The 12,262-nt window shown below is 45.2% G+C and overlaps 1 protein-coding gene across 2 annotated transcripts in view; it reads right to left on the bottom strand.

Moving 5' to 3' along the window:
• LOC134980384 (SLAM family member 5-like) overlaps positions 1-12,262 on the bottom strand; it is a 74,861-nt gene that overhangs the window by 57,092 nt on the left and 5,507 nt on the right. Inside the window, exon 1 of one of the 2 annotated variants that reach the window (XM_063947186.1) lies at positions 11,481-11,569. The exons of the other annotated variant lie outside the window; for it this stretch is intronic. Within the exon in view, the coding sequence (XP_063803256.1) occupies positions 11,481-11,538 (58 nt within the window). The 5' untranslated portion in view covers positions 11,539-11,569. Of the gene's footprint in view, positions 1-11,480; positions 11,570-12,262 lie in introns of those variants that run through there. 2 annotated transcript variants of the gene reach the window in all.

Here is a 12,262-nt window from a genome sequence, read left to right as displayed (position 1 = left end):
TGCTGCATTCCTACTCTGGTACTATGGCTAAGTTTGTTATCTATTAGAACACCTAAATCCTTTTCCACTTCAAAATCCCCTAGTTTTTCACCATTTAGTGTGTAGGTAGTATTCCTGTTCTTGCTACCAAAGTGCATTACCTTACATTTGTCTATATTGAACCTCATTCTCCATTTTGCTGCCCATGCTTCCAGTTTAGATAAGTCATTCTGAAGAGACTTGGCATCCCCCTCTGAATTTATAACCTTACGCAGTTTGGTATCATCTGCAAAAATTGACACCATGCTCTCTAGACCTACCTCTGGATCATTTATGAAAATGTTGAACAGTAATGGTCCAAGTACAGACCCTTGTGGCACACCACATAGTACTTCAGTCCATTTACCACCACTCGCTGCTCCTTTTTATCCAACAAATTTCTAACCCAAGTGCATATTGTGCTCCCTAGCCCAAGTTCTCTTAATTTGTAGATCAGCCTCATGTGAGGTACTGTATCGAAAGCTTTAGCAAAGTCTAAAAAGATTACATCAACCTCTTTACCCTGATCTAGGTTTGCACTAACTGTTTCATAAAAGAATACTAAGTTAGTTTGACATGATCTATCCTTCACAAGTCCATGTTGGTTCCTATTAATAACCTTATTGGTTTCAAGGAATTCCTGTAGTCTATCCCTTAAAATACCTTCCAGTACTTTTACCCACTATGTATGTAAGACTTACTGGTCTATAATTACCCGGTTCAGATTTACTTCCCTTTTTAAATATCTGCACTACTTCTGCTATACGCCAGTCTTTGGGGACCATGCCTGATATAAGTCACTGAAAATCAAATATAGTAGTCTTGCTATTTCGGACTGTAGCTCCATGAGAACATTTGGGTGAATTCCGTCTGGCCCAGGTTTAATTTTTTTTTTAATCGGTCACAGACTACTTCCTCACTTAAATAAGCTTTTAGCAGTGGGGCATTATCATTGCTGAGGTTATGCGTTAATCCCACCATCTGGTCCTCTCTTGTGAATACAGATGAGAAAAACGCATTTAATTTTTCTGCTATGTCATTGTCGTCTTTGATTAGGATGCCCAACTTGCCTTTTAAGGAGCCTATACTCTCCTTTAATCTTTCTGTACTGCTGTTCTGCTGCCGGGAACCGGCCCTCATCATCGGGAAGAGGGTGGGGTTGTTCCTGTGAACCATGGAGCCCCTCAGGACCTCGGAGCCCAGGACATGGGGGTACCCTTTGTACCCCTCTGTCGCCAGGCCTGGCTATACCATACGTACATTAGCATATTTTGCAATAATGTGGACAGCTACACTATTGTTGTTCTATACCATTGTTGGTATTTAAAATTTATTAAAAATGACAAAATAACTGTTTGCTTATATTCCAAATGGTGTGATTTCATGTTTGTTCAATTCAGCAATCAATTTATTTTCAATTGTTCATTAATTTATACTTTAAAAAAAGTACTAGGGGATTTCAGTGTTGTCTGCTTTTCCCAGTTTTTTTAAGAAAGGAACTTTATTTAATTGGGAAAGTTCCATATGACTTCACCGTGAGTCACAAGACAATGTTTCATATAAATTTAGCTCTGCTTATGAATAACAAATAGAGGTTTCTTGTGGGTAGCTGTACAGTATAAGCAAAACCATGCATATAAAAATAAGTAATGCTGATTCTCCTAATAACTATTTCCTAGTGGTTAATGGAACAATTGGATTCCTGTACCGGTCTGGTCCTATACTTTGAGGGATAAGATAGATAAGGAAATTTATTTAGGAGACAGGTTAGTTGGGAAATAAGTCACTTGAGGTCCTATTCAGCAATAATAATAAGTTTGTTAAACATTTGGACACAAAGGGGGTCATTCCGAGTTGATCGCTCGCTAGCAACTTTTTGCAGCGCTGTGATCACATAGTCGCTGCCTATGGGGGAGTGTGTTTTAGCTTTGCAAGTGTGCGAACGCTTTTGCAGCTGCCAGCACAAAAATGTTTTTTGCAGTTTCCGAGTAGCTCTGGACTTACTCAGCCGCGGCGATCCCTTCAGTCTTTTTGGTCCCGGAATTGACGTTAGACACCCGCCTTGCAAATGCTTGGACACGCCTGTGTTTTTGCAAACACTCCCAGAAAACAATCAGTTGACACCCACAAACGCCCTCTTTCTGTCAATCTCCTTGCGATCGGATGTGGGTTATATTGTTTCTGTGCAGGGTAAATACTGGCCGCTTTATTTTTACACTGCAATTTAGATTTCAGTTTGAACACACCCCACCCAAATCTAACTCTCTCTGCAGATGTTATGTCTGTCCCACCTGCAGTGCAACATGGTTTTGAACAATTGCTAACTTTTTTGGCTTAACGGCTCTAAATAACCCCTAGCATTTTAATGAAACAAAGTTCCACATTATTATTTCTAAACAATGAAAATTATTCATCATAAACAAGGTTAACCACCACCAAAGTTCTGTGTGTATATCGGTTTGTGTGCGTTTCAAACCCTCAGGTCCTTTCTCAAACCAAGGGTTCAAAATGTTGCTGAATATTGCTAATACTCATTGCGTTTAGGCAAACGATATGTATGGCATACCAGTCTCTCTTTCTGCATTAACTCTTAGGGGTCTATTCATGTAGAAAACGAAAACAGAATTGCTACTTATCACTATACATCACCTCGATGCGATGTATAGCTGTAATAAGTAGCAATTCATGTATACTCACCCTTCCGACAATGCGCAGCGGTGTCTGGGGCTCCTGCGGTGAGGTGATCTCCAGCGGTCCTTCCCAGCGATGCGCGGAGTCCATCGGCGGGTCCCTTTGCGCATGCGCAGGGTGTTGACCTCCCAGCAGGCCGCAGTGGTTGCTGGGAGGTCGGGGGCGGAGGCAGCGCAAGGTGCCGATCAGGGAAGCATTGAGCTTCCCTGCCGTCTCCGCACCGCAGTTCAGGTTACGCCGTCCTGAGATGGCGAACCTGAACTCCATGGAAAAGCGGAGCTTTCCGCACCTTCATGAATCGCACTCACCATACAAAGGTATGGTGATGCGATTCAGGCACAGAGCGGGGGTACCGCTGGAGAAGTCAGAGACTTCTCCACGGTAACCCGCTCTGTGAATTGCAGTAGGCAGAGAAAAGCCCTGTTTAACGCAAAACAGGGCTTTTCACTGCTGCATGAATAGACCCCTAAATATATAGGCCGCCATACATCTAGCGCTGGTTACCGGAATCTCATTTGGATACACCGATCACTTATCCATTGGGGAATCACGGAAATTCCCGTCAGGATTGGGGAATCAAGATTTTTAAACTTGTTGAAGATTTCCTGACGCGGGCATCTGGGGATTGGGAAACTGTGACCATTCTAGCACCCGGGGGTGAATTGGGATGCCGAGACCCCGGATCAGATCCCGGCCAGCCGGGTCCCCTGCTCCCCTCATTGGCTGACCTCCCCCCACACATGGCTGCTGCAACTTTAAAGTCAGAGTTGCGGTAATTTCCTGTGCACGGCTGCCCGCACATAGCGTTCAAGTCCTCCAGTCATTAGTTCCGCCTCCACTAGCTCCCGTGTGTGCGGTCACTCTTCTCACTCATCTGTACTGCGGCTGAGCATCGAGTTAGGAGCCGGCTCGTGAGCTTACATAGTGGTGGGACAACAGCTTCTGGTGAGCACTTGGGAAGTGAGACAGCGGCCGTCTGAGTGTGTGTGTGGGTGGGGTGGTAAGAGACAGCACCCGCGGGTGTGTGTGGGGGCTGGGTAGTAAGAAACTCCTGGGTGAGTGCTGGAGGGGAAGAGGGGGGTTGAGTGCATTATAAAAGTAACCAATATATAATGTATTTTTGTTTGCCATCCTCTTATTTAAATAGGGACGCAGGATGAATAAATTATTGTAATATATTGTGTTCATATATTACAATAAATTATTTTCCCTGTGTCTTCATTTGAATAACATGATGGTAAACAAGACGTCATTATTGTTTATAAGTCATCTCATGCAACATTAATAGTACCTGGTTCTTTGAACGGGTTCAGTATTATTTGCCAATGGACGGGATGCCGGCGGTTAGTATACCGACAGTGACATCCGGTTCATCAGAACCCCAACAGCCCCCATTAAGCCCCCTAAACCTCCCCTGCTCTACCTGGTGCAATGTGTATAACGTGCTCTACCTGGTGCAATGTGTATAACGTGCTCTACCTGGCGCAAAGTGTATAACGTGCTCTGCCTGGTGCAATGTGTATAATGTGCTCTGCCTGGCGCAAAGTGTATAACGTGCTCTACCTGGTGCAATGTGTATAACGTGCTCTGCCTGGCGCAAAGTGTATAACGTGCTCTACCTGGTGCAATGTGTATAATGTGCTCTGCCTGGCGCAAAGTGTATAATGTGCTCTGCCTGCTGCATTGTGTATACCGTGCTCTACCTGGTGCAATGTGTATAATGCGCTCTGCCTGGTGCAATGTGTATAACGTTCTATCTGGTGCATTGTATATACCGTGCTCTACCTGGTGCAATGTGTATAATGTGCTCTGGCTGGTGCATTGTGTATAACGTGCTCTGCCTGGTGCATTGTGTATAATGTGCTCTGCCTGGTGCAATGTGTATAATGTGCTCTGCCTGGTGCATTGTGTATAACGTGCTCTGCCTGGTGCATTGTGAATAATGTGCTCTGCCTGGTGCAATGTGTATACCGTGCTCTACCTGGCGCAAAGTGTATAACGTGCTCTACCTGGTGCAATGTGTATAACGTGCTCTACCTGGTGCAAAGTGTATAACGTGCTCTACCTGGTGCAAAGTGTATAACGTGCTCTACCTGGTGCAGTGTGTATAGGAGGTTCTACCTGGTGCAATGTGTATAACGTGCTCTACCTGGTGCAATGTGTATACCGTGCTCTACCTGGCGCAATGTGTATACCGTGCTCTACCTGGCGCAAAGTGTATACCGTGCTCTACCTGGTGCAAAGTGTATAACGTGCTCTATCTGGCAGGATATGTATAACCTGCTCTACCTGGCGCAGTGTGTACAGGAGGTTCTACCTTGTGCAATGTGTTTAAGCAGCACTACTGTGTGCTGTAATGTGAATTGGCAATATTTGGCCACGCCCCTTCCCCACAAAGTCACGCCCCTAAAATTTTGCAGCGTGACTGATGCGTGCACTTTTCATTAATGCATATAACCAGGCTTTCTGAGCAGTAATCCCTCCCATTTGACAGACTCCACTCCCTCAACAGACCCCACCCCTATTAGGCCTGCTTCCATAAATTTCCAGGGCTGTTTTTCAATCCCAATCCACCCCTGTGTACGTGGCTTTTAGTCTAAGAATCTTTAATATTTTAAACTTTAGGGACCTGTCTTAAATTCCCCCCCTCCCCCCCCCATCCCCCAAGCATTAATCCCAGCTCTGCATATGCACTATTAAACACAGCTGTAGACAACATGCTGGAACACAGGTGAGAGCTTATTTTATTTTGTTAATTCTTTGATCTGAAATCCTCTGTGATCTCATAACCATCTGTGTTTGTGTGACGCTGGCAGCTGAAGCTGCTTTTACTCTGTATGTATTAAAAATATTTGAAATAATAGTTCAGTGTAGTTTTCATAACTGAAGGCCTGATCAGAGCTGGAACATACTTACCAACATTTCAAGCAGGTGGACAGTGATGGGAGAGGGTCGGAACTAGTCGTGTCATCAGGCCCTGCCCCCTCGCTGTAAAATGCTACGATTAGCACAGATTTTAATAGGGGGTGGGGCTTAAATGATGCAATCACCATAGATTTGCATCATTAGGCCACGCCCCCTCCTAGCAGACTCATGGTATTTATCTCCCTATTCTGCCTACTTCACTAGAAAGTGGGCAGGATGCAGGAGGGTGCCAATTTTTGCGGGTGTGCGGGGGGACTACCCGAAAAATCTGGTGTTTTGGGAGAACAGGCAAGTAAGAGGTGGAGGTGCTGCCAATGTCTGATAAGGTGAAGCGAATACACTCAACTGCTCACTTAGGAGGCTGTACAGTACACCGACAGACAACCTGCACATGCTATAAGGCTGGTGCAGATGAAGTGACGTATGGTGACATGTAAGGATGCACCAAGCAGTATTACTGCATGTACAAATGCTGACTGCCAGGCATCTCTGCCCTTGCACATTCATACACAGGAATGTACACCGGGAAAGGGCTTTGTCTAAAGTTGCAGATGGGCGACCACCAATAGACACAGCTGCGGGCACTTCTGCCTCCACCTCCTGAATCTGGCCTTCAGTTCTCGGCACACACAATACCTTGGACTCGCTGCTCTGCCATAGTGCTAACCAGCGGTGGATTTTACCTGTAATTCCGCCACCTCGGTGAGCTCAGCTGAGCCAGTTAGTCTGTGTGACTGAACTGGCCCATGGGCTTCACTGTGTCTAGCAGTAACTTCCTATGGAAAGTCACTGCCAGTCACCCGCTAGACAGGAGGTACCATTGGTAGGTGCTTCCTTCTTCCTGGACTGCCAGACTGGGCTACGATAAGCAGAGAGCTGGCTTCCTGTAGGAAGCCACTCCCTGTCTGATCGTTAGCCTAATCTGGCTTCTATGGTCTGCAGCAGATGCAGTCCATAGAAGCCAGGGTTTGCATACGCTCTCATGATCAGGACTGAATTGAAAACTGTCATACTGTAGTGTAGACAATATACTGTACATATAACGTGATATGGACCTTGTTGTTGTTGTTGCAGTATTTAGATTATGCAGTATATCCTATCCCCCGACAATTGTGATCTAATTGAATATTAATGAAGTTGTAAAAAGGGAAATATGCAGTATGAATACCTACCTACCTGCTTTTTTACATGAGAACTCGGGGAGATCTGGGGAGGTCAGGATGGCTAGTGCAGGTGGTGTCACACTCCTCTCCATGCAGATTAATAGCGCAATTCCCGAATCCTATCATCAGGATTCCAGGTTTCCTGCTTCACTGGAGCATCATACACCCACCCCACACCCCTCCTATCCCTACATTTGGGAGTCTCCCTGACATCTGGAGATAGTAGTGAAGCATGATGTATCATGCAGGGAGCACTGAGTGGTCTGGAAAGCACCAGAATTTCACAATAACACATTTCACAATGTTTTATAGCCAAACACAGAATAATCAGAAAGGGAAACTGGAACTGTAAATATTTGATACAGGGAAGCCCATAAATCACAAATGTATCTACACAATTGGATATCTCGCTGAACGTATATGCTGTTTTCCAATTGCTATTGATTTTAGGTTAATTATGCTGAAGTACAGTAGGAAGCCTGATCTGATTACTTCCCTCTGGCGACAATGATATCTTAGAAAACATCCAAAATATTTGTGTTACAGTATCACTGGTTCCTTGTATACAAAACATAAACATTTTACGGTTAATTTTCATTAAACAGAAGTAAATAAGGGAAGTACAGGAATTCTTATTTAGCAAAAGCTATTTAGAGATGCCGAGGGGTTTATTTTCAATAGTGTGGGTTTATAGAAGTGGAGCCGTTACCTATAGCAACCATTCAGATTCTACTTATTCTTGGTACAAGTTCAGAACATGGGACCATTGGATTAGAAGAACTCAACTGCCTCAGAACATCATTAAATTTGTTCAGAAAATTAAAACGCCACAGGTCATTATTCCCAATATATGTCAATGTAAAACTGATATCCCAGGGGGTCCCATGTTCTGAACTTGTGTTAGGCGCCGGGGTCCGCTCGGCCGTGCGGCCCGGCGCCTAGCAACCAGGGACGCCGTGCGCGTTCAGCCGCCGGCTCCCTGGCAACGCTAAGACGCCGGGCGCACGGAGCCGCTCTGACCTTAGCAACGGGGACGCCACGTTCAGCCGCGTTCCCCGTTGCTGGGTCTATTCTCATTACCCTGATTATGTGCTGGCCGTGCAGCATGCAAGCTGCACGGCATTTCTATTTGATTGTCCTGTCTGGATCCTGATTGGAGGGTGCCTGAATAAAGGCACCCTCAGGACTTCTTACAGACGCCGGTGATAGCTTCCTGTTTGCCTGTGTCTGCTGCAGAGAGTTCCCAGTCCCGGTCTTTTCGGTTGTTCCTGTCCTCAGAGATCCTGTACTCGGAAGTTACCATCTGTTCCTGGAGTCTGACCGAGCACCTTTAACATCTGGTGGTGTTCGTGAGTCGCGGCGCAGCCGTGTGTTGCGGCTTGTCCGCTTCTGTTTATTATTTTGTTTAATTGTGTTCTGGAGCTTTGCGGAGGATTCCGCTTCCACAGATCCACTCTGGTGTCCGGCGGTGCCGGATAGGAGTGTCGGATCAGTGGATCCTTGGTTGTCCTTTTTCCTGGCGGCTAGTCCGCACATACCTTTTGATTTAGTTAGTTAGCTTGTAACCCCTGGCCTGGTTGCTTAGTCAGAGGGCCCCTTGTTATCACCCTGTCTCGGACTTTCCCTTGTCTCCCATTAAGACCTGCGGGGGCATCGGGGTTGGGCAGACATAATCCGCCCTTCGAACGCGGCTGCCATGGGCTCAAGCAACCATAGTCTCGCAGGGGATTTCTGATAACACGGGCGAGACAACGGAGTTAGGGCGCCAGGGGTTACTAGGCTATCCAGCTCCCACAACCAGCTTATTTTCCTGTACTCAGATCCCTGCCATAAGATCTCCTCCGGTCTGGAGTACAGGAATCATAACAACTTGAGCCATTTTCCTCTAACACAGAGGTCGTCAGGGGCAGTCCTCAAAGCACCCCAACAGTCCAGGTTTTAGGTATATCCATAGCGCAACAGAGATGGTTTAATCAAATTTACTGAGGTGCTAATTAATTCACCTACTTTATGGCCAAGTATGGATAAACTTAAAACCTGGACGGTTGTGCTGCCTTGAATCTGATTTGGCTGCTATGGGCACTCCACTTCTGAAATACCCCATATGGCGTACGGATAACTAGTAAGTGAGGACACATCTGTACTTAGAGGTGAATGTTAACGAACAAGGGGGTGATTCAGATCTGATTGCTGGGCTGCTAACTTTGCTGTCATGCGTTCAGATAGTCGCCGCCTCCAGGGGGAGTGTAAATTTGCCGTGCAAGTGTGCAATCGAATGTGTACTCCGAGGTGCAAATATCCAGTGTGCGCAGTCCAGGACTTACTCCTACAGTGTGATGAGAACAGGTTGATCGGGTCCGGAGCTGACGTCAGACACCCTCCCTGAAAACGCTTGGGAATGCCTGCGTTTTTCCTGACACTCCCAGTAAACCGCCAGTTACCACACCCAAACTGCCTCTTCCTGTCAATCACCTTGCAAACACTCGTGCGAATTAAATTTTTTCACCATCCTTCCGCTGACCGGTGATGCTAGTTGTTGGCCGACACGTGTGCGCTTTGCGGTGCATATGCATGCGCAGTGTATTGCTGATCGCCTGCTGTGTAAAAATGCACAGCAACGATCATGTCTGAATCGCCCCTATGGAACGGCTGCTTTTTTCGGAGCAGCTGTTCCGGCACCGGAGCACTACTGAATGCTCTGCTAGATTTGGGTCTGCCACTGCAAATTGTGACCAATCAGATCTATAATTTGCAAGCTGTCTTCACATTTATTAATGTCTAGGCCCCAAAATGTTTAAAAAAACACTGGATTCATGTAAGGATGGCAACTTCTTTAAGGTATGTTCTTGGACCTGGCTGGAGCGTACATCTGCCGGGACCATTTTCTGAGTTTAAATTCACTGTTGTGTTCTCAATGTGTTAATTCTCTTTCACAGTCAGGAAGTCTGTCCGGGGGCTTTTGGTTACTTCGGAAATAACACATTATAAGGAAGACCTGGGTCTTCCACAGGACCCAAATAATCTGATCTATAAACAACCTTGTAGATTATCCTTGTGGATAAAGTAGTAGCCGCTGATTTTATGGATTTGTGGGGGGTTTTCTGTAATCTCTCCTTAGAAACTGACATATTCATTTCACTTGATGTATTCTGTAAGCATTTGCTGTAATCTGATGTTTGCATCCAGATGTCCCAACATTTCTTGTTTTCATGCTTAGGACAGGGGGGGGCAGCTGGATGGTCATATAAAGGGTGTGTGGTCACATTACAATATGGGGGGAGGAGGGGGGGTGACCCGTCACACTGGGGGCAGAGGCGTAGCCAGCTTTTAACCAGAGGGAGAGCGAAGATGCAAAAATAGACACTGCACATCTTTCAATTATCAATATGTAAGGAAAATAGGTTGTAGCATCTTCTTCTCCAGTCATTATTATAACTTTGCACTTTTTAACTTTTTTTTATTTTATTTTGTACTATTTTTAGGCGGAAAGATTGACGCTTTGTTTAGTACCGTGCTCGAGCAGCTATAGGGATCATGGAATATCTGGCACCTGTGAGTTGGCTGGAGCTTTTAGTACTTGTAGTACCACAACTGCCAGCATGCCAACTGTGGACATGCTGTGAACTGTGGTTTTCAAGGGAAAAATGAGTATATGAACTTTATTTGAAATATATAAAATAAAACAAAGACATAAAAAAAAAGGTAATCTAGCGAAAGAAGCAGTTTCCTTGATCTCCTCTTGTAATCTGTATATATATGTATATGTCCTTAATTTAACGGTACCACCAATTCACCAAGGCATATAATATAATGGAGAGACCACAAAGATAGTCGGTAATTGGTTTCACAGTTAAGGCCCATATACACTTGCCAATAAAATGAGCAACGTCGCTCATTTTCCCCCTCCCTAAGCGACGTCGCTCATTTTATCGGCAAGTGTGCATGCCGCTAGTGACAACCGATGCCTGGCCCCGCGGGTCGCCAACGATCGACGCTGTTGCCAGTGCATGCATGCAGGATCTGGATTGTCATCCAGGACCTGCATGCACGGCTGGCGGAGGCGTGACGTCACTGAGCGATATGAGAGGTCATATCGCTCAGTGGGGGAGATTCAAATGTTTGAAAAGTCAGTTAGGAGTTTGTTTTTTCCCTATCTAATAGACAGGAAAAAACAGACTCCCAACTGACTTTTCAAACATTTGAATCTTCCCCATTGTGTACAGTCGGCCGGGAGGGGAAACATTCGATGACGTCGCTCATAGAGCGACAGTCTAATGTGTACGGACCTTTAGCCATGTGTTTTGTTTTGTTTTTGTTCGTTTTTTTTTTTTTTTTGGGTGGAGGGGGGTTCTTCTGATTAAAGTGCTTCAGTACATATTTCTCATCATTTTTTCCTCACTTGATTTTATTGTGTGTGTGTGTGTGTGTATATGTATGTATGTGTATATATATGATGCTGCTTGAAAAAGGCTAATAAAAAGCCGAAACGTTGCCAAGAGAAGCAAGGCTGTTGGAATTATTTATTTGGTTGAGCAAGTCCGTAGAGTGCCGTACCTTTGGATTATTATATATATATATATATATATATATATATATATATATATATATATATATATATAATATAAAAATTAATGTGTATAATGTGTGTGTAATTAATAATATAGTGTGTATGTAAATTCTTACCTGCAGTAGTAGGTTTGTAGTGTGTATGATTCGCTGTCCATGTGGCCTTAGTGTACATTGGGCAAACATCACGTCAATTCAAGGAAAGGATGGCTGCGTATCGTAGTGCGATCAGACAAGCTCTGGAGGGGAAAACCTGTGATCAGCCGGTGGCCAGGCATGTTAGGGAATTTAAGCATTCATTAGCCACACTGCGATACAAAATGATCTATCAGGCCCCAGACCTGATCTGTGGTGATCTAAAGAAGAATCTGCTGTGCAGGGAGGCAAAATGGATTTTTGCTGTAAATACTATTCATCCAATGGGCCTTAATGAACATCTTTCCCTTCATTGCTTTCTTTAACGATCTCTCTTTTATGCATCTACTATGTTTGTCTTTTTTATATTGTACTAGTATATGCTGATTGTTGTAAGCTCTGTGGGCCTCATATGGGCTAATAGTATGTTACTTTCTATCAGTAGATTTGATGTGGTGGCCTCAGTGGGTATTTCTATTTTTCTGTGCTCCCTTTTGTCCGGCCTGATTCTTTCTGCACAGTGTTTTTGTTGGACTCATCTCCATGGCAACCGGCGGGGAGGCGGTCAGCTGAACTGAATAGGTCAGATCCTGATGATGTCAGTGCGCCATCCTGGACTGGATCTTGCCGCAGCACGGGTGTAGTATGGTATGCCGGTGGCCGGGATCCCGGCGGCCAGCATACCGGTTCCGGAATCCCGACCGCCGACATACCGACAGCTGGGCGAGCGCAAATGAGCTGCTTGCGGGCTTGCTACGCTCACC

Source organism: Pseudophryne corroboree, chromosome 12 (assembly GCF_028390025.1).
Source record: "Pseudophryne corroboree isolate aPseCor3 chromosome 12, aPseCor3.hap2, whole genome shotgun sequence".
Taxonomy (NCBI): domain Eukaryota; kingdom Metazoa; phylum Chordata; class Amphibia; order Anura; family Myobatrachidae; genus Pseudophryne; species Pseudophryne corroboree.
Note: the sequence above shows the minus strand (reverse complement) of the source record. Positions and strands in the feature narration are given on the sequence as shown.